General features: G+C 54.2%; 1 protein-coding gene across 2 annotated transcripts; it reads left to right on the top strand.

Annotated features, from left to right (window-relative positions):
• The first annotated feature begins 290 nt into the window (after positions 1-290).
• Positions 291-21,550, top strand: Lmna (lamin A/C). Of its 2 annotated transcripts, XM_046421688.2 has the most exons (12): positions 291-871; positions 13,613-13,769; positions 15,285-15,410; positions 15,683-15,853; positions 16,057-16,182; positions 16,727-16,947; positions 17,044-17,269; positions 18,215-18,322; positions 18,417-18,536; positions 19,149-19,238; positions 19,986-20,255; positions 20,560-21,550. In XM_046421688.2, the coding sequence occupies exons 1-12, from the start codon at positions 516-518 to the stop codon at positions 20,584-20,586; spliced, it is 1,998 nt and encodes a 665-aa protein (XP_046277644.1). In that variant the 5' UTR covers positions 291-515; the 3' UTR covers positions 20,587-21,550. The 2 variants fall into 2 exon arrangements, with proteins under 2 accessions (XP_046277644.1, XP_058427888.1); XM_058571905.1 differs by lacking the exons at positions 291-871; positions 13,613-13,769; positions 15,285-15,410 and having other exon boundaries at positions 15,708-15,853; positions 16,696-16,947.
• The last annotated feature ends 287 nt before the right edge of the window (positions 21,551-21,837 follow it).

Raw genomic sequence — 21,837 nt, 5'->3', positions numbered from 1 at the left:
GACACCGCTGCCCTTTGCCCACCCACTCTCGTCCCTTGGCTCTGCCCTCTACCCCTGAAGGCCTGAGGCAGTGGGGGGCAAGCTTAGAAGTGAGATCGCTGAGCAGGCAGTAACCAAGACTGCGAGCCCCAGGCAGACCAGGCGCTCTGGAGAGGGTGGAGCCCGACTCTGCCACAGCCCGGCGATTCGTGCCCCTCCTCACCATTCCCGCCCCCGCCTCTGTGGGTAGGTAGATTGCCCTTTAAGAGCGGTAGACCCGCCCCCTGTGGGGAGGACCTATTAGAGCCCTGGCCCGGGCGCCGGTGACTCAGTGTTCGCGGGAGCGCCGCATCTGCACCAGCCAACCCAGACCCGCAGGTCCGACAGCGCCCGGCCCAGATCTCACGCCTGCCAGGAGCCAGCGGAGAGCCAGCCACCCGGCGCGCTCCGCCCCTGAGCAGTCTCTGTCCTTCGTCCGAACCCCTAGCCCTTCCCGGGACCCCTGCCCTGCGGGCAGCGCTGCCACCCTGCCGGCCATGGAGACCCCGTCCCAGCGGCGCGCCACCCGCAGTGGGGCGCAGGCCGGTTCTACTCCGCTGTCGCCCACTCGTATCACCCGGCTGCAGGAGAAGGAGGACCTGCAGGAGCTCAATGACCGGCTGGCGGTCTACATCGACCGTGTGCGCTCCCTGGAGACGGAGAACGCGGGGCTGCGCCTTCGCATCACCGAGTCTGAAGAGGTGGTCAGCCGCGAGGTGTCCGGCATCAAGGCCGCCTATGAGGCCGAGCTGGGGGATGCCCGCAAGACCCTCGACTCGGTGGCCAAGGAGCGCGCCCGCCTACAGCTGGAGCTGAGCAAAGTGCGCGAGGAGTTTAAGGAGCTCAAAGCGCGGTGAGTGAGGCCAGGTGGCGGCGTGCCGGGCGCAGAGTGCAGAGGGCGGACGGACCGGCACCCTTGGCCGAGTCCAGGAAGGGAGCCGGAGGGCGCTGGGCAGCTGACAACTTTGCTATATAGTCTCCTCCCTCCCCGGAACTGCCCAGCGGGCGACTGGCAGTGCCAAGAGGAATTGTCAGACCGGGGACAGAAAGGAAAGGGGTCTCTGGGAGAGGGTAGGAATGTAAGGAATAATGGGGGCACTGGGGCTAAGCAGGGGCCCGCGACAGGGCCGCATTCTGTTAGGGTAGGATTTGACATCCATTTGGAGCCTGAGGGAGGGGCTTAACCAGCACAGAACTGGCCTCGCCAGGTATCGGAACTCTGGGCACTTAGACCAGGTTGGAATGGGTAGGTCCTGTTAGAAGTTTCTTGGTAGTCCTGGCACTGTGCCAGTTTCGCCCAGGCTTACTCTGAACACATGATTTCCACTGAGAAAGGTCCCAAGCCGGCATCTGTCCAGTGATACTGGACCCCTTCCCCAAGCAGCGCAGTGGAGGCCATTTGGCATGACCTTTTCCTGGGTTCTTTTTAGCACTGGGAAGCTCTCCTCCACTCCTAGCATGTCTGGGACCTTTCTTGGACTCTGAGGCCTACCAGAACAGCTCCAGGAGATCGGCTCCCCCGCAGCTCCCACAGCCTTTGGCCTGTCTGGCCCAGGAATGCAAAGGAGGGAGGGAGGCCAAGGGCAGAGGCTCCTGGCACAGGAAGTTGTATTATGCCCAGGTCTGGGATAACCCTCCTCTTGGCCCTGTGCCTGGCTTCTCCAAGGGTTAGGGGCTCTGTCTTTACCTCCCTCTTCAGGGTGAACCACTTTTATTTCCCAGTCAAGTCAGAACAGTCTGCTCTGGCCCATCCTATCAGCTGCTGACGTTTTGATCTTTGCTTTATTAAACGGCTGGAATACAGTGACACTTTTGAAATCCAGCCGTTGGGATCTTCAGGCCACTCCCACTTCACCCATCCCAGCCCCACCCTACCACACCCTACTTGACTCCACCTTCTTTTCTAAAAGGGCCTTGGGGGAGCCTGGATGCTTAGGCCCTCTTCTTCCAGCCCCCAATAATTTGGGTCTCCTGGGTCCTATATGAAGATCCAGACCAAAGAGCATTGAAGGTGCTTGGACATCCCTGGGGGGCTGATTGATGGCTTTGACTTCCACTCCTTCTCTCCATTTGCATGGTCTTCTCCAAACTCATGCCCTTCCCAGAACCCCTCTAGGTGGTGCCATGCAGATCCATCAGTCTCCTGAGGGATGGATCAAAATTGCCTGGAAAGATGGGTTCAACCTTTATTTCTGTCCAAGCGGATAACCTGTCTTTTCCATTAGTAACATGAACAACAGATAAGGAACCCCACTGAGTTAGTGTTCTACTCTAGTCCACTCAACTACCAACCCCTGCCTCCTGCTTTCAGATTCCTACGAAGGACATTCTTAGCAGATCTGGGGAAAACACTGATTGGGGAACAGGACCATTGGAGTCTACAGCCTCTTGTGCTCAGATAGCCACGACAGTCTGACTCCAGTCTCATGGTGCAGCTGTCCAGGCCTGGGACACCAGGCGGGTGTGTGCCCACGTGGGGTGGGGTGGGGGTGGTGTGTGTACTTGTTATATTTAGCCACCTGACTCTTTTCTCCCCCACTGATCCTAACTAGGGAGGTTGGGCTTCCGGAAATGGGAGGTGGGTTTGCACACCTGGATCTCTGGAGTGTGGGAGGTGGGGTAGAGGAAAAAGGGGACTCAGACTGGGGGTGTCTATCCACTTATATATCTTTAATAGGAAGAGCCAGGATTCCTATTCTTTTTTTTTTTTTTTTTAATCTTCTGTGCTCAGGTTGATGTGGAGAAATGGCCAGAATGAAGAGTTGAGGGCAGGGGTTGTCCCAACTCCTCCCACCAAAGCCTAGAAAGAAGATGTTGTCTGGTTTAATATTTAATTAGAGCTTAGAGGTCAGGGCCAGATTTGGAATTGGGATGCTGAGCAGTCTGTGGTGATCCTTGGCCCAGCCTCAGCACCCCACCCTCAGCACCTCAAGTACCCCCACAAGTTTGGAACCCATTCTTGCTGCGCTGGGTTATAGGTACCAAGAAAAAATATTTTCCCAAACACACACACACACACACACACACACACACACTCACTCACTCACTTTCTATTCTGGAACCCATGGTATTTGGACGCCTCAGTTTGCAGAGAATGGAAAGACTGAAAGCCCCAGCAAAAGCCCACCTGGGGTCCAGGCTCAGAACTGGGCCCCACCCCAGGCCAGACAGCTGGGTGGATGACTCAGATGCTATCCCCCTCTCCCCCTCCCTCCCACCCTGGTGACTTTACAGGAGACAGGGTGGAGACAGCAGATGTCTTAAAGGGGAGGGATGGGGGCCTAAATGTCTGCATCTGTACCCCTCTGCATCCTGGTGTCCCTTTCCTGCCTCTTTCCTTAGACTCTGGTGGTGTCTGGATCCAGAACTCTGGACAGTCACTATGGACAAGCAGTTAGCATGCAGAGCTGATTCTGGAGTTGTTGCCTTGGGCTGCCGACAGTGCAGGGTCTTTGACTTCTCATGAGGAACTGTTGGAGGAAGACTGAGTCAGAAATGGGGAGATCCCAGGCCCACAAAGCAGAAGCACCTCTTCCCCTCCTGAGGCCCTCGTGCTCTACAATTTCCTGGATTGCCTGCCTCTTGTGGCCCCAATGCGGACGGGCAGGGAGAAGGAGGTTGAGGTACTTACGGGTTCTGATCAAGATAAGCACAGCAAAGGCCATAGAGGTGCCCATATTCCCAGGGATGATAGGTCAGGGCTTAACTCAGGCTCTCTGACTTCTAGTTGAATACTCTTCCCATTAAACCTCGCTTCTCTAACTTGGGGGACAGGTTGGAGATCTGGGGGATAAGGTAAGGAATGGTGATTGAGACTCCTGCAGCATGGAGAGTCTGCCCTGAGGCCAGTGATCCCTTAATGTCCTTCAGTCCTGTCAGGGCATGTGAACACTTTGTCAATAGCCTTTGTCTCAGACTGTACCTGGAAGGACCCAGGACCCTGCCAGGCCATAGATCATGAGACAGTCAGAGCTCTAGGAGCCTGATGATTTCTGTTTTGAGCCTGTCTAAGGACTTGTCATGGGAATTGTCTACCTGGATGGGAAGGGCACAGCCATTAGGTTAATGGGGATGGGGGTCTTTGAGCATGCATTGCCCTTACCCTTATGTAATTGTGCCTCCTGATGTTACCTCTCCCAGCTATCCTCAGCCTTGCCCACATTCTGATTGAAAGGGCAAGAAGGTACAGTTCAAGGGCTAAAAAGTACTTAAAGAGCCCAAGGGAAACAGGAAAATCTTTTTTCTTTTGTATGGGGAATTGAACTCAGGGGCATTTAACCACTGAGCCACATCCCCAGTCCTTTATTGAATTTTATTTAGAGACAGGGTCTCACTGAGTTGCTTAGAGCCTCAATAAGTTGCTGAGGCTGGCTTTGAACTCTCAATCCTCCTGCCTCAGCCTCCTGAGCCACTGGGATTACAGGTGTGTGCCACTGCACCTGGCTGAGAATCATTGCTTTTTTTTTTTTTTTTTTGGTACTGGGGATTGAACTCACTCAACCACTGAGCCACATCCTCAGCCCTATTTTGTATTTTATTTAGAGACAGGGTCTCACTGAGTTGCTTAGCACCTCACTTTTGCTCAGGGTGGCTATGAACCCGCAAGCCTCCTGTCTCAGCCTCCTAAATCACTGGGGTTACAGGCGTGCGTTACCACACCCGCCAGCTGAGAATCATTTCTTAATAGGGCCTCCTAACGCCTGCCTCTCTGGGAGTTTGGGACTACATGGGATGTGCCCATTGCCCCCACTCATAATCCCTCCAGTGATTCAGAGCTCAGGATCAGGGACAGCTGGGGTGACAACTGGTAGGAGATGTCTTCACCTACCAACTGTGCTCTCTGCTCTTTTCCCCCTTGCCTCCTTCCTCCCCAGCCCCTCACCAGTTCTAGCAGCTGTGGCAGACAAAACCAAGTCTAGGGACAGTTCCTCCTATCATCTCCTTGGCCTCCAGTAGAGGGGTGACACAAGCCAAGCTGTAATATCTTAGAGACCTCAGGATCTCCTATCCCTTAGTAAGAAGCTAGGTGGTCCACCAACAAAACGGCACGTAATATAAAGCTGCAGAAACAGCCCTGGCCCTCAGTGTCCCTAGTTCTAGGATTGGCCCTACCTATAAATTGGCATGTGACCTTGAACTAATCTCTTTTCTCTGGATTTCCCTAGCTATAAAAGAGGGGATTATAGCAAAAGGTCTCCAGAGATCCCTTAGGTCCCTAAGTAGTACAGTGACCCACAAAGTGAGAAAATAGTCCTCTAAAATACCAAGCTTTTCAGCTGGGCACAGAGGGTCATGTCTGTAATCCCAGAGGCTCGGGAGGTTGAGGCAGGAGGATTGCAAGTTCAAAACCAGCCTCAGTAATGGTGAGGTGCTAAGCAACTCAGCAAGACCCTGGCTCTAAATAAAATACAAAAAAGGCCTGAGGATGTGGCTCAGGGGTCAAGTGCTCCTGAATTCAATCCCCAGTACCAAAAAAAAAAAAAAAAAACAAACATGTTATTCATAGAAAGATCAAATATAATCAATGTGAATATAATTAATAGTCAGTGCTATTCTCAGTAGAAATTTTCCCATAAGCAGTGGAATTAAAAAGACTAGTATTCTTCTCTATGTCCCAAAGAGAGTGTGTTAGAAATGGTTAACTATTGTGACATTACCCTCTTGGCGTGTTCTTTGTTTTCATTACTAGTAGGAAAGTACAATTCGTTTTCAGTGCCTCTCCTTCATGACAGTGGAAAGGGCTGTATCATGTAGCAAGACAGGGACAGTCGGCACTGGAATGACTCCCTTTGACTGACTTGTGTAGAGGCTAGAAAAGAGGTCCTAGGAAGGCAGGACTGCTACCCAGAGCTGGCCAGGATTACACAGCACAGGCCTGGAGCCCAGGGAGGGGCATGGTGACCTTGACCTGCCTACCTTCCTCCCTTCTTTCACCCAACTGGCTCCCCCATCCTGAGGCTGGGCTGTGAGGAGGCTTTGGCCCTTCCTAATGCCTTTAGAAAAGGGACAGAATTTGGAAAGGGGGCTCTTCCCACCCTGCTGTCTAGTTGTGGGAGAGGAAGCCGGAATCCCGCCTGCCAGGAATAATTCTGGCTGTGATCCCAGGCCCAGCAGGGGAGCTGAGTCACTGTAGAGGGCAGAGTGTAGAGAGGACAGGAGACCCAAGGCTTATCCAGTCAGGCAAGAAAAGTCTGAGAGGTGGCCTGTCCTTGAGAACTAAGTTCAAATTTCAGCAAGAAGGACAATTGTACCTGGGTGTGGTGGCGCATACCTGTAATCCCAGCAGCTCAGGAGGCTGAGGCAGGAGGATCATGAGTTCAAAGCCAGTCTCAGAAACTTAGTGAGGACTTAAGCAACTTAATGAGAGGAGCCTGTCTCCAAATAAAATATAAAAAGGAGGTGCTGGGGTTTTTGCTCAGTGGTAGAGCGCTCACCTAGCACATGCGAGGCCCTGGGTTTGATCCTCACCACCACATAAAAATAAATGAAATAAAAGTATCATGTCCAACTACAACTAAAAAATAATTTTAAAAAATTTTATGTAAAGAGCTGGGGATGTGGTTCAGTGGTTAAGCGCCCCTGGGTTCAATCTCTGGTACCCCCAAAAAAGACAATGGTAGGTACGTTTTGTGGGGACAAGTGGAGGGGAATGGGATACATGAGACCCTTCAGGGTTGGTCAGGGTTTTGAGATTCTTCCCTCAGGGGGTCTGGCCTCTGGGCAGTGGAGAGAAGGCTCTCTGGGGATGGGAAAGCTCGCCCTTCTTCCCTTCTTCTCTGGTGCTGCCGCCCCCTGCTGGCTGGGAGAGAGCACTGCATCGTCCCAGGCTTAGTAGGAATGTGGCAGGACCAGACCATCTAGGTCCTCCCAGACTTCCTCTCTTGACGTTGGGTTGGGGCTCCTACACCCAGCCAGGGCTTTCAGGGTTAATAACCAAGCACCACCAGACAGAGGGGCTAATAAGTCCCAAGAAGGAACTGCTGAGTTGATTTTTTGTGAGGATCCCCTAAGTGCCCCACCCTGGGACCAGTAGCTTCCCTTCTTCCCCACAGGGGAAAGGGAGACACAACAGGGACATTCTGACTTTCTTAGGCCATCTTTCCCCTCTTCCCTGCGTCTGTTTCTTTTGGTCTATCCCCAGGCCCCACCCTTGCATTTTTATGACAACATAGGAATGGCTTTTGGAGCGTTGGTCCAGGAAGATGGAAAGTGGAGTTTGACACAGAACTTTGCAGTGTTGGTTTCTGAGGAAGCCAGCCCTGCCTGTTACCCAGGACCCCAGAGCTCTGGCCTCTGGCCCCAGGCTTCTCCCCCTCTGTACAATGCCACGTTGATACACCCAGCAGCTGTGACTCAGGTCTGGCCCCCTGCCAGGCCCAGCGCCTCTGCTGGAGTTGTGTCTGAACATGTCAACAGGCCTCCTATCCCTGCTCTTAGCACTAGCGCCCCCCAGACCAGCTCCTCCCTCTGCCTGGAATTAAGACCGACTTTGTCTTGGGAGAGGACAACTGGGAGCCTGGCTGCTCAGGAAGGGGATCTGAGCATATCTGGCTGGTGTCACACCCAAAAGAGGCATGTGGAAACTGAGCCTTACCAGCTGTGGCTCACACGTGCCGTGTGGGGAGATCAGAGGTGGTCCCTACACGGGCCCTGCCATGCATGTGTTTTCCAGGTTTAAGACATCCAGAGCTTAAAAAGAAAAGAAAGAAAGAAAAGAAAAGGAACACATCCAGGGCTGGGGTTGTAGCTCAGTGGTAGAGCACTTACCTAACATGTGTGAGGCACTGGTTCGATCCTCAGCACCACATAATTAAATAAAATAAAGGTGTTGTGTCCATCTACCATTGAGAATGAATGAAAAGAAAGACATCCAGAATTTCACAGGTAAAGTCCGGGAGAGGCTCAAGAAGCCTCTAAGTCCCTGGAACACCTGCCCCCTCTCAGTTCTTCTTTTTAAGATCTCCTTTCCAGAGAGGACTGGCATCTCTGATGCCAAGGTGGGGAAGCTGGCTGCCCACATTCTGCCCTTACTTGAGAGTGGTCACTGACCCACAGACCAGCCAAGAAAACAGCAGCGGTTCCCTTGGTTACCTCTGGTGGCTGCACATGGCTGAGGCTTTGGGTAATGTTTGAGGGTGGTTGGGAGTGACAGATTCACTAGGCCTCTGTCACCCTGACTGGGGTGTCTCCCAGCAATGGAGTCAAAGGTTGACATGCCTCCCAGGCTATGTTCCTGTCTGCACAGCCTGCTCTTTTCTTTCTTTTTCTTTTTTGGTGTTAGGGATGGAGCCCAGGGCCTTGGGCACGCTAAGCAGGTACTCTACCGCTGAGCTACACCCCCAGCCCCATCATGCCATTTTCTGTGCTCTGTCCCTGTCTGCTGTGAGTCTCCTCAGGTGACTCAGTGGACAGATTATTAGTATCTGACCCTACCCTCTCCAGGCCTTAGTTTCCTTAACTGTAAAAGTACAGGAATTGTTCCAGAGGGTCCCTCTAAAAGCCCTGAGCACATGAAACACTTAGTCTCAGGGCATTCAGGGGAGGTCAGAAAAATCCCCAGACCCCATAGGTAAAACAGCATGTGAAATCAGCAGGGCTGGGCTCTGCTAGGTGGAGCTCCACTGAGGTGTGTGTGTGGGGGGAATGGGTGTGGAAGAGGGGCCTGGGAGAAAGGGCAAACTACACTGAGAAGAGTTCCTGGAGCAAACTCCAATTTGGGTGGGTCAAACATATAAACTTTTCTATATTGAATGTACATTATAATATGTCTATGTAAAAAATTTTAAAAATAAAAGGAATTGCCAGGCGCTGCACGGCCCAGGCCTGGGATCCCAGTTACTTGGGAGGCTGAAGCAGGAAGACTGCAAGTTCGAGGTCAGCCTCAGCAACTTAGGGAAACCCTGTTTCAAAAAATGAAAAGGAAGAAAAAAGAAAAGAAAAAGGGCTGAGGATGTAGCTCAGTAGTAGAGCACCCCCCCCCAAAAAAAAAAAAAAAAAGAATTTACTGTTTTGTTAATGAGAAGGGCAAACGAGAGGGGTGACAGAGACAGGCATGCAGGCTGGGCGAGGGCAACACTTCGGGAGACCTGGCGCCCAGGGCCCTCACGGCCTGCCCAGCCGCAGGGGTCGCCCTGGCCCGGGAGGCAGGAAATGCCCCCCTTGCTCTCGCCCCGCCCCCCACCCCAGACAGAAGCCCGGGCCCGGCCATGGGGAATTCGGAGGGCAGGTGAGGCCCCAGCGAGCGGTGGGCCCAGGAGCCGCCGGGCCTGTCCCCGCCGCCTCCCTCCGGCCTTCCCGCCCACTAACTATTTTTAGCCCCCGTGAGGGCGGCCCCAGTCTGGCCGGGAGGAAGCTGGCCTCTCCCTCCGCCCAGCGCGTCGCCCCCAGCAACCGGGCCCAACAGGCCGCTGCCGGCCGCCTGCCCTATCTGGCCGCGCTGGGCCGAGGAGAGCGACTCCGACTCCGTGGGCGGCTCCGCGCCTGGCCCGGTGCCGCAGCGTCTCTCTCCGCTCAGCGACTGAGAGCCCGGCCTGCAGCCGCCCGCAGCCTGGGCCTAGCGGACCGCCCGGCCTCAGCCCCGGCCTGCTGTCCCCTCCCCGCCGCCCGCCCTCGCGGCCCTGCCCTGTCTCTGCCAACCGTGGGATGAGTTAAACAGGATGCCCAGCCCGCCTTGCCCCCAGAGGCTGCTGGAAGGCGGCGTGAGAGCGAAGAGCTGGCCCTCCGTGCCTGCTACCTGGCCTGCGACCAGGCCCCCTGTGAGCACTAGAGGATTTCCCGACCCCAGCCCTGGTATTGTCTGCCTGGGCATGAGTCACCTGAGGAGCCCAGGCTCCCACCCACTCCCAGCTGCCCTGACCTGCCCCACCCTTTCCTCCCTGCCTGTCCAGCACAGGGAAGATGGCACTCAGCATGCACCCAGCTTGCTTTCTGCCACCCCCAATGGACTGGGGCCTGGCAGCACTACCACCCGGGGACTGAATATGTGCCTTTTCCCTGCTAGATCCAAAGCCCTTTCCTAGGAAGAAAATGGTGTCTGGTGGTGGACAGGCAGGCCTAGGGAGGAGGGAGGGAGGCTGGGTTGGGTCCTACCCCCAGCCAGCTCTCGGGTGTGTGCATGTGGCTCTCTGGCTGCAGAGCTCCTGAGGTCTGAGTCATGAGCTCATGGGCGATAGTGGCTTCTTCCCCACAGATGGGATCTCCCCAAGCCTGACTAAGAAACCACAGAGGCCCTTTCTTGCTTCCCTCTCTTTGCTCGTGGTTTCCCCCCATCTGCAGGGCGTGTCTTAGTTCTAATCGCCTCTCTTTCTGGTGCTAGTCAGAACCTCCAGGAGAGAAAGGGAAATGGCTCCCTTAATTTAGTTGGAAACCAATATATTAGAGCACTTGCGGAATCAGCACAGCAGCCATTTGGCAATTGCTGTGTACAGGCTGCAGGACCCTGGACCCATCTCTCTGCCTCAGTTTCTGTAACTGCATAGCTAGAATGTCTATCTCACAGGGAGCTATGAAGATTAAATGAGGTGATACTGTAATATTTAGAGAAGTGCTTAGTACATAATAAGCTCTACATAAGTGTTTGCTATTACAATAATGCAACACATAATAATGTGTTTATCAAAGACTGGCCACATACGTGAACAAGGGTGGTTCTACCACTGTCCTATAAGATTATATTGATAATCTAGTGACATTGTAGCTTAGTTTGCGTAAGTAAATTCTATGATGTTCACACAATGACAAAATTGCCTAATGATACATCTTTCAAAACATAACCCCATCATTAAGTGATGTGTGACATGACTCTATATTATTATTTTTGCTGTACTAGGATTGCTCTACCACTGAGCTACATCCAAAGCTGTTTTTATTCAATATTTTTGAGACAAAGTCTCACTAAGTTGCCCAGGCTGGCCTCAAAGTTGCAATCCTCCTGCCTCAGCCTCTCAAGTAGCTGGAATTATAGGCATGTGCCAACCACACCTGACTGACTGTACATTATTACCACCACCGCCACCTTTGGGAACAACAGAAGGAAGTAAAAAGGTTAGACTTAAAACACAGAAAAGGAAAAAGAGGGCTGGGATTGTAGCTCAGTGGTAGAGCACTTGCCTAGCAAGTGTGAGGTACTGGGTTCCATCCTTAGCACCACTTAAAAATAAATAAAGGTATTGTGTCCATCTACAACCCCCCCCCCAAAAAAAAAATATATATATATATGAAAGGAAAAAGAACAAAGCAACCGTGTGCCTGTTCGATTATAAGACCAGAGGGCAGGAACCAGGAACCATGCATCTCCATTTTCCTCAGCCAGTGTTTGCCAGGTACTTCCAAGGAAAGGGTATTTCCAAGGTGAACCTCAGGAGCTCCCCCTCTGCCATCTGAGGAGGTCTTGGAGCCAGGACTAGGAGGAGATGACTTTGAGATACCGTGTGAAAGTGTCTTTCCTGCCTTCTTGCCTCTCCCTGTTCAGGTTGGCCCTGTCCGAGGGGCATTTTGTGGTGGGGAGGGCAGTCTTCTCCATTCTCTATAGCCTTGTGACTTGGGAAAGCAGTGAGATGGAGGAGGAGGAGTCCCAAACCAGTGGCCAGGATAGACTGGAACAGTATCCCTGAAGTGCTTGCAGTGTTTGACACTGGGTCATCTACCTTCTTCTTCTGTCCCTTATCTGTACAAGCAGGATGCTGGGTTGAGCCGAGACTAAGCTGGTTCTCTAATTTTTTTTTTTTTTTTTTTTTTTTTGTACTGGGGATTGAACCCAGGGGCCCTCTAGCACTGAGCTGCATCCCCAGCCCTTTTATTTTCTGAGACACAGTCTTGCTAAGTTGCCTTGAACTTGCAGTCCACCTGCCTCAGCCTCCTGAGTCACTGCTATTACAGGAGTGTACTATCCACCAGCTGGTTCTCTAAATTCTGGGAGTCTCTCCATAGAGCCAGCTGCAGCCCTGGCCTTCGGGGTAGAAAGGTCTCTTCTGGGAGGCCCCTGCCAGCCTGGGAGCAGCCTCAGGAGCTCTGAGTCTAGGTCTGCTATGTTGCTTCATTTACCAGGAGTTTTTCTTCATCCTCCCTCCTCCCCCTGCAGCTGCCTCAGCTTCGGAAAAGTTCTGAAGTCATGGAAAGTTGGGGCTGTGCTCCCAGCCAGGGGCTGGGCCAGATGGCAGCCAAAACCTGAGCTGGGTTTTGACTTTATTTTTAGCTTTTCAGGCTGAGAGGGAGGAGAGGAGACATCCTCTGGTCTAGAGGGCCTCTTTTTGCAGGAGACAGACACTGTTGCCTTGAACAGTTTGTTCTGAGGGGTGGATGGAGCAAGCGCACGGGCAACTCCCCTGCCCCTCTGGGTGTCCCTCTATCTCCATCCCACCCAGTGGAGCCCAGTTAGAGGGGAGCGACTCCTTATTTGGAATCTCCCAAGTGTCTCCTCCCTTCACAGCTTCTGCAAGTCCCCTCTCTCCTGCTTCAGAGTGAATTTGCTGGGTTGTGTGGAGCTTAGGGCTTTCGTGGCAGGAAAAAGTTTGTTAGCAGGGCTGTTCTCCTTGCTGGGTAGGTTTTTCCTGACTGCCTATGTCTGGTTTTCCTTTCTCCTGTCTGCCCTGGTGGGCCTGTGCTTGAGGGAAAAATAAAAAATAAAGCAATTTAGAAATGAAAGCAGATGCATTACATATGGCAGCTGACCAGGCTCTTGGATCGGCACGTCTGGAAAGTTCTTGGGTTCCCCAGAGCCTCCAAAGAACCTAGGACCTCTGTACTTCTACAGTTCTTTGGCAGAAGTAATGAGGGGCCCAGGAGGTGCAGGAGCAGGGTTATTGGTTCTACCCAGAGCTTTGCCCCGTTTGAGGAGCAGGATGCTCAAGGCTGGAGGGCAGATGGAACTGAAGGCTTGGGAGCCGCATCTGGGGCCAGATGCCGAGGCTTGTGGGTAGATGAGTAGGGTTCAGCCTTCTCTCAGGGCTCCAGTGGAGGCTGGGACCTCCCCTATTCTGCCCAGATCAGTCTTGAGAGAGGAAAGGCCCAAATTTCCCCTCATGGTCCTCGTCCCAGGTCTCCTGAGCTCTAACTGGACTTTCCTTTCCCATAGTCCCATGTGTATAAAAGGGTTAGGAGAAGGGACTGACAAGGTTGGGGCTCAAACTGAGGATTAGGTACACAAGGCCCAGGGCCAGGAGCCTAGTTGTCGGGTTCTTCCGAGGGAGGGAAGCTCAGGCAGAATGGAGAGTGGGTGTTATTCAGGGAGGGGAAAGTTAAGGCCCTGTGTGGGAAGGAGCAGGAGACAAAGATGCCCTGTCTCTTTTGGAAGGAATGGGAGGAGAGGGAAAAGCATTCACATCATGGGATCTAGCTTTGCCCTTAGCCCCAGGCACGTTCCTGAGCCCTGAGTCATGGGAAGGGTGGAGAGGAAGGAAAGGGGTTTTGGGGAACCTTGTGGGAGGTGGAAGCCCAGCCCCAGAGTCTGGCAATGTAAACAAACCTAAAGTAAGGACGCCCTCTCCTGGCAGTTAGGAGGACTGCAGAGCCAGCCCCATGGGCTGACCTCTTGGGAACCCGGCCCTCACCATGGGCCTGGATTCCTCTGAAACCCACTCTTCCCTCTTTTCTTTAGCAATACCAAGAAAGAGGGTGACTTGATGGCCGCCCAGGCCCGGCTCAAGGACCTGGAAGCTCTGCTGAACTCCAAGGAGGCTGCGCTGAGCACTGCTCTCAGTGAGAAACGCACGTTAGAGGGCGAGCTGCACGACCTTCGCGGGCAGGTGGCCAAGGTAGGACACGCTCCAGGGACCTCCTTTGACCCCCATCTGACACATGCACACTCATTCTTCCACCCTGGTCCCAGAGCTGTTCACTTGTACTAGTGTCACTTTGTCTGGCCAGACCATATTTGATCCTTCTTTGGCTGCTCCTGGGGTCAGTGAATTGAAAGTAATCCTCAATCCAATTGCAGTGGAGCTCATCTGAAATCCCAGCAGCTCGGGAGGCTGAGGCAGTAGGATCACAAGTTCAAAACCAGCCTCAGCAATTTAGTGAGGCCCTAAGCAACTTACTTAGCAAGGCCTTATTTCAAAATAAAAAATAAAAAGGGCTGGGGATGTGGCTCAGTGGTCCTGGGTTCCATCCCTGGTGCAAAAAAAAAAAAAAAAAGTAATCCACAAAACATTTCCATGTAACTTCGAACTTCGTAATGAAGTGGCCCCAGATCCCCCCCCCCCCCAGTCTGGCCTTCCTGTGGCCAGCTCTTGACCTCTCTGGAGGAAAGGAGAAATGGAATAGACATCCACTATGGAACATGTTTAAAATGCTCTTCATATGTATGGTGGCCTTCACTTTCAAAACACTGCCATCCAACCTCTTCTCCAATTTTTCATGTTACAAACTAGGGACGGAATCGAAGAAGTGGCTTATTCCTAGTTCAGAGTCTCATCTGCTCAGAGCAGGGCCATCTGGACACTCTCCCTCCCAGGTCCCTCCACAGTACGCCACAAGAGACTATAGAGACTGCGAGAAGCCAGCAGGTCAACTCAAATCCAGGGCTAGACCCTCTTCTCCATGGGATCCTCCTCCAGTCCCAGCCTCCCTCAGTCTTCCCCTGCCATGCCAACCTGAGCTTTCCAAAACGAATGTCCAGCCAGGTGGTCACCTGCTCTGACCTCTTCAGAGGCTCTTTTTATGGCAAATGAGAGCCACTCCTTTTTTTTCCCTTTCCACTCTAGGACCCAGGTATGCTTACCCACTGAGCCACATTCCCAGCCCTTTTAATTAATTAATTTATTTAAAAATATTTTTTAGTTGTAGATGGACACATGCCTTATTTATTTTTATGTGGTGCTGAGGATTGAACCCAGTGCCTCACACTTACAAGGCAAACGCTCCACCACTGAGCTACAGCCCCAGCCCCTATTTTTTTATTTTTATGTGGTGCTGAGGATCGAACGCAATTCCTCACACATGTGAGGCAAGCACTCTACCACCAAGCTACAACTCCAGCCTCTTTATTTTTTTTATCTTGAGACAGGGGTCTTACTAAGTTTCTGAGGGCCTCGCTAAGTTGATGAGCTTGTGACCCTCCTGCCTCAGCCTCCCAAATCGCTGGTATCACAGGTGTGCACCACCACACCTTGTCGATCTTAGCATGACACCTCCAGGGGCATCCAAGGCCCTCACTTTCCCCAGGCCCTTCCTCATGTATAAAGGACGCCTGTGAAGAGCCACTGTTCAGCTTCTTTCCAGTTCTTGTGCTCTGAGACCCGTCTCTCTGAACTCTCCCCACTTCCTCTTAGCTTGAGGCAGCTCTTGGTGAGGCCAAAAAGCAACTTCAGGATGAGATGCTGCGGCGGGTGGATGCTGAGAACAGGCTGCAGACCCTCAAGGAGGAACTGGACTTCCAGAAGAATATCTACAGTGAGGTGGGACTGTGCTTCGTAGGCCAGGGGGGTGGGCTGGGGGGTGGCAGACACCATCCTGGGGCTAGAGGGTAAGCTGTATGCAGAGCTCAGCTGGCTGAGTCCCCTGTATAGTGGACAGGGGTCAAGGATGGCCAGCACCAGCTCCCGAGTTAAAGTGGATCTGGCAGTGGCCTGTGGGTTAGGGCTGGTTGCAGAGCTCGGGCTTCTGGGTCTAAACTTCTAAGGGACCAGTTCTGATTTCAGTCTGTGTGTCCTTGATCCAACCTTTCTAGGAACTTCGTGAGACCAAGCGCCGCCATGAGACCCGGTTGGTGGAGATTGATAATGGGAAACAGCGTGAATTTGAGAGCCGGCTGGCAGATGCTCTGCAGGAGCTGCGCGCCCAGCATGAGGACCAGGTGGAACAGTACAAGAAGGAGCTGGAGAAGACCTATTCTGCCAAGGTGCCTCTCTCCCTGGTGCCTTCACTGCTCTGCCCCCACAGTCCACCCCTGCCTGCCCTGGGAGATGCCTCGGAGGACAGGCAGATGGTGGCAGGGAGCTCAGGGTGGCCCAGGACCTGGGGCTTCAGCAGTGCTGCTGTCCTCAGGCCCCTCCTTCCGTCCTTCCCCATCCCTGCAATCCTGACTCCCTGTGCTCCCTGCAGCTGGACAACGCCAGGCAGTCTGCTGAGAGGAACAGCAACCTGGTGGGGGCCGCCCACGAGGAGCTGCAGCAGTCGCGCATCCGCATCGACAGCCTCTCAGCCCAGCTCAGCCAGCTGCAGAAGCAGGTGATGCCCACTCACTCCTTCTGCCAGGGACCACTGGGCTGCGCAGATGTAGGGAGAAGCCCTGAAGAACATCACTTTCCTCATCTGTGAAATCGGGGTGAAGCTGGGTATGGTGACAGAACAGGCCCCCAGGACCACAGACTGGGAGGCAGGGTCTGGGATTTGGAGTCCCACGGCCTGTCCGCTGTTCTGGTTCTTTCTCTTCCCTTGCCTCCACTTCTTAGAAAATTCGTTTTGCCATTTGAAAATGGAGCCCATTCTTGTCCTCCCTGACTCACAGATCAGCCATAATACTCTGCAGCGTGAGGCATGAAAATCATCTGTATTATTTGGTAGAATAACAATGGCTGTGCCATGTGTGACGGGAGGAAATGGGCTCTGGCCTCAGAGCAAGAGATCGTAGTTAGATATTGGGAAGGACTTCCTGGTCACCACATTAGAACCTGCAATGAGTTCTGAACAGGGTCCTTGGTACCTCATGTCCCTCCCTCTCCATCCTTGAAGCCCTTGGAGGGTCACCAGACCCCTGCTTCCTCCACCCCAGCTGGCAGCCAAGGAGGCGAAGCTTCGGGACCTGGAGGACTCGCTGGCCCGGGAGCGGGACACGAGCCGGCGGCTGCTGGCAGAGAAGGAACGGGAGATGGCTGAAATGCGGGCGAGGATGCAGCAGCAGCTGGACGAATACCAGGAGCTGCTGGACATCAAGCTGGCCCTGGACATGGAGATCCACGCCTACCGCAAGCTCCTGGAGGGCGAGGAGGAGAGGTGGGTTGGGTCAAGTCAGGCGGTGCCAGCAAGTAGCTTCCGGAAGGCTTCCGCTCGCCCTGACCGCTAGTCCTCTTCGTTGTCTCCTTTCCCTAGGCTACGCCTGTCCCCCAGCCCCACCTCGCAGCGCACCCGTGGCCGTGCCTCCTCTCACTCATCCCAGACGCAGGGTGCGGGGAGCGTCACCAAAAAGCGCAAGCTGGAGTCCACTGCTGAGAGCCGCAGCAGCTTCTCCCAGCACGCTCGCACCAGCGGACGGGTGGCTGTGGAGGAGGTGGACGAGGAGGGCAAGTTTGTGCGGCTGCGCAACAAATCCAATGAGGTAGGCTCCCTGGATTGGGTCTAAGGTAACAGCTGGGTCCCACTCTTGGCTCCTGGACTTGATGGCTCTGAGACCTTGGGAACTTTATTTAACCGTGAAGAGAATCAGTCTCCTTATCAGTGAAATTGGGATGAAGCTGGTTATGGTGGTGCACACCTGTAATCCCAGAGACTCAGGAGGCTGAGACAGGAGGATCACAAGTTTGAGGCCAGTCTCAGCAATTTACCAAGACCCAATCTAAAAAAAATAAAAAGGGCCAGGTGCAGTGGTGCCCCTCTGTAATCCTAGTTCCTCTGGAGGCTGAGGCAGGAGAATCACAAGTTCAAGCCAGTCTCAGCAACTTAGCAAGGCCCTAAGCAACTTAGTGAGTCCCTGTTTCAAAATAAAATATAAAAAGGGCCAGGGATATGGCTCAGCGACTAAGTTCAATTCCTGGTACCAAAAAACAATCAGCCAAACAAACAGAAAAGGGTTGGGGATGTTAGAGCACCCCTGGGCTCAATCTCTAGTACCATTAAAAAAATAAAATAGGGGAAATAGTTACCCCTAAGTCTTTGAGCTGTTGGGAAGATGAAAGAAGAAGTATCAGTGTGCCTGGTACAGCTCAAGTTTCCACAGGGCACAGCTGTTATCCTTGGGGAGAAGGGCAGTGACTGGCCGGGGCAGAGGATGGAGGGACGGCCTGTGAATGTGGGTGGTAGCCGTTCTGCCTGGACTCTTTTTGTTTTACTTCGTCTTATTTTTGAGATGGGGGACTCACTATGTTGCCTGGGCTGGTTTTGAAGTCCTGGGCTCTAGCCATCCTCCTGCCTCAGCCTCCCGTAGCAGGATTTCAGGCACCACCACCACGACTCACCTGCTTGGGCCCTTGAACACGATAAACTCAAGAGCCCAGCTGAGCCTCTCCTTCCTTCCTTTCTCTCTCCTCTCCTCCCCTCCTGGCAGGACCAGTCCATGGGCAACTGGCAGATCAAGCGCCAGAATGGAGATGATCCCTTGCTGACTTACCGCTTCCCACCAAAGTTCACCCTGAAGGCTGGGCAGGTGGTGACGGTGAGTAGTAGGGTACTTGGGACTCTGGTGTGGCCTTAGGTGGGGACGGGTTGGCCTGAGGACAGGAGTGCTAGAGTGAATTCTCTTTCCTCAGATCTGGGCTTCAGGAGCGGGAGCCACCCATAGCCCCCCTACCGACCTGGTGTGGAAAGCGCAGAACACCTGGGGCTGTGGGAACAGCCTGCGCACGGCTCTCATCAACTCCACTGGGGAAGTGAGTAGCTGGGGCTGGCCCCTTGCTGGAGGCGGCTTCCCTGGATAGGCCCCTAGGCGGCCCCCCAGGTGCTCAGAATGGGAGCCAGCTGTTCCCAACCCAAGGGGACCTATTCCGGCCACATCCCAGAGCTCTCTCTGGTGAGAACCCAGTAGGCAAATAGATGAGGACACTGAGGCTCATCTGTGATTCGAGAGACAAAAGAGCCCGAGGAGAGGGAGCTGCCTTCCTGGGCTCTTGAGCTGCCAGGGAGTCCCAGTCATCTAGCCTCTCCTTGGTCTCCGCTGCCCAAGTCCTGGAGCCAGGCTGGAACTCGCCTGTGTTCACTGAGACCTGCCCTGGGCCTACCTCACTGGGCATGTCCAGCACGTTGGGTAGAAGTTACCAGCAAGTGTTGTTAAGGGCAGAGCCACATCCCTCCCCAGAGGGCTCAGCAGTGTCCACCTGGGACAGAAGCTGGTTCCTTAGCTCCCAACATCACAGAGGACAGAGTGAGCAGCGGAATGGATGAAGTCCAGGCCACAGGAAGGTTCCCCGAGGTCATTGTGGGTTGATATGCTCCCTCCCTGGCCCTCACCCCTGATGCTTGGGCCTGGTCCTGTGTCCCTGTAGGAGGTGGCTATGCGCAAGCTGGTGCGCTCAGTGACCGTGGTTGAGGACGATGAGGATGAGGATGGAGATGACCTGCTCCATCACCACCACGTGAGTGGCAGCCGCCGCTGAGGCCCCACCCACACTGGGCCACCCAGCCAGGCCTGGGGCAGCCTCTCCCTGCCTCCCTTGCCAAAGTCTTTTCATTAAAGAATGTTTTTGGAACTTCACTTGCTGCCCTGGCTTTTCTTCTCCTCCCTCTACTTGAACAGGGAGCCCAGGTGTCTGGGCGCCCTACTCTGGTAAGGAAGGGAGCGGGAACTTTCTGATGCCATGGAGTCTTCCCACGGGAGCAGTGGACAGGGGTCTGGATGTGTCTGCTGGGAAGGGGACAGGAGGACAGCGGTGGGGCACCCAGCCCCGCCTCTCTCCCCCACGCCTGCTGCATGCCTCTCCTCTCCTCCCTTCCCAGCCCTGCTGCATGCGTGTCCTCTCATTCCCCTCCATTCTCTGCAGAAATGTTTCCTCCTATTCTTGTCCCTCCCGTATTAGATTTTTTGCATGTCTGCCGCCCTCCAAGCTTGCTTTCCCCTCGCCCTTTTCCTTTTGATTTTAGGAGATTTAGAGGAGTCCAAACCATCTCTCTCTGTCCCCAGGTCTTTCTGACCCTCCTGCCCTTTCACATCCCTCTTCCCAGTCCCTGACCTCCCAAGTCCCTGTGGCCTTAGGCTCCCTGGGCACAGAACCCACCTTCCTGCCTGGTGACTGGGACCTTGTAGGAGCCCGGAGCCTGGGTGCTGGGCCCGAGCAGCCAGTCCCAGACTCGCCGTCCCGCCTGAGCCTTGTCTCCCTCCTCAGGGCTCCCACTGCAGCAGCTCGGGGGACCCCGCCGAGTACAACCTGCGCTCCCGTACTGTGCTGTGCGGGACGTGTGGGCAGCCGGCCGACAAGGCATCTGCCAGCGGCTCGGGAGCCCAGGTGGGCGGATCCATCTCCTCTGGCTCTTCCGCCTCCAGTGTCACAGTCACTCGCAGCTACCGCAGTGTGGGGGGCAGTGGGGGTGGCAGCTTCGGGGACAGCCTGGTCACCCGCTCCTACCTCCTGGGCAACTCCAGCCCCCGGACCCAGGTGAGTCATCCCTTTGCCTCCAGTTCCCCATAGGCATCCCTTCTTTCAACCTGGCCACTGAGGGTTAGGACAAGCGGAATCTCTGGGGGGGTGGACAGCCTTCTCTCCCGCAGCCCGGGGGAGCGGGAGCCTCCGCCCTGCAGCCCAAGTCCTAGACGCCCCATTCCTGCATCCTGCCCCTCCTGTCTGAGCCCCAGACGCGAGGGCAGGGGCAGGGCTAGAGTGTGAGGTTTGGGGGAGGCCACACCTGGGAAGGGCGTGTCCAGCAGCCGCACTCACACATGTCTACTCTCTTTCCTCTTAGAACGCCCAGAACTGCAGCATCATGTAATCTGGGACCCACCAGGCAGGGGTGGGGGCCGAGGCCACCTACTTCCTCCTCACCTTATCCCCACCCCCTGCCCTGCACCTCATGGGAGCAGGCTTGAAGCCAAAGAAAAATACCCCCGTTGGTATTTTTTCTTCTGTATTTTGTTGTTTTGTTTTTCTAAGAGAAGTTATTTTCTACAGTGGTTTTATACTGAAGGAAAAACAAGCAAAAAAAAAAAAAAAGCCTCTATCTCAATCCTAATTTCTCCTCCATCCTTTCTCTGCTTCCAGGAAACTCTGTATCTGCCTTAAAACCAAAGAGGGCTTCCTCTAGGAGCCAAGGGAAAGGGGTGCTTTCACAGAACCTAGTTTCTGCTTTGCTGCCCTGGCTGCTGCCCCCACCCCGGGGATCCTATGACATGGTGCCTGAGAGGCAGGCGGGGAGTCTTCTCCACCGGTCAGCCTCCTCTGGACAGCTGTCCCACTGCCAGGCCAGCCTCAGAGAGAGAGAGAGAGAGAGAGAGAGAGAGAGGACAGCTGAGCCCGGCCTCCCCTGGTTCCACTACACTTGGCTGAGGCTCCTTCGCCTGCCCCATCCCCCAGTCCCTACCCCTGTCCCCAACCCCGGGGTGAACTGATTCTCCCAGGTACCAGCTGTGCTTGCTTTTTCTGTATTTTATTTAGACAAGAGATGGGAATGAGGTGGAAGGTAGAAGAAGAGGGAAGGAAGGTTAGTTTGAGACTAACTTCTCCCAGCTTAAGAGCCTTGGGTAGGCTCTGTCCAGTCACTGGAGGTCAAGGTCAAGTGGGGTGCAGGGAGGAGACAGAGGGAGCCTACTGGAAAGGGTGAGAGCCTGCTAGGGCCCACCACAGAGGAGGACGGTGAGGGGTAGAGGGTGGTTGGCAAACACTAAGAGCCTCTTGCCTCCCCATTGCCCATCTGCATCCCTTCTCTCCTCCCCAAATCAATACACTATTTGTTTCTATCCCTGACTCTCGTGTGGTCTTTGTTGGTGGGCGTCATCGTGTACACAAAGGGCTGCGTGGTGGTGGCTGTGTCCTCATGTTCACTGCCGCCCAGCCTCACCCCTGCTCTGGGGGACAAGGAAGAGATAAAGTCCACAGAGCACCTGAGGGTCACACTCGGCACTCAGTGATGGCTGAGGGAAGCGGCTTTGACATAAGCGTCACCCATCCACAGGTGGCTCTCCCTCTGTGGATATCCCTCAGAGGGGCAGAGTCCGAAGGAGGGCATTTCGTTGCTTACTTCTTT

Source organism: Marmota monax, unplaced genomic scaffold, assembly GCF_021218885.2.
Source record: "Marmota monax isolate L192 unplaced genomic scaffold, Marmota_monax_Labrador192_F-V1.1 WCK01_AAM20220418_F8-fsc00108, whole genome shotgun sequence".
NCBI lineage: Eukaryota > Metazoa > Chordata > Mammalia > Rodentia > Sciuridae > Marmota > Marmota monax.
This window is presented reverse-complemented; position numbering and strand designations above follow the sequence as displayed.

Coding starts and splice junctions, on each gene's coding strand:
- Lmna (XM_046421688.2), top strand. CDS start 516: ATGGAGACCCCGTCCCAGCGGCGCGCCACCCGCAGTGGGGCGCAGGCC. Junction 15,411..15,682: donor AGAAGAATATCTACAGTGAG/GTGGGACTGTGC, acceptor CAACCTTTCTAG/GAACTTCGTGAGACCAAGCG. Junction 18,537..19,148: donor TCATCAACTCCACTGGGGAA/GTGAGTAGCTGG, acceptor GTGTCCCTGTAG/GAGGTGGCTATGCGCAAGCT.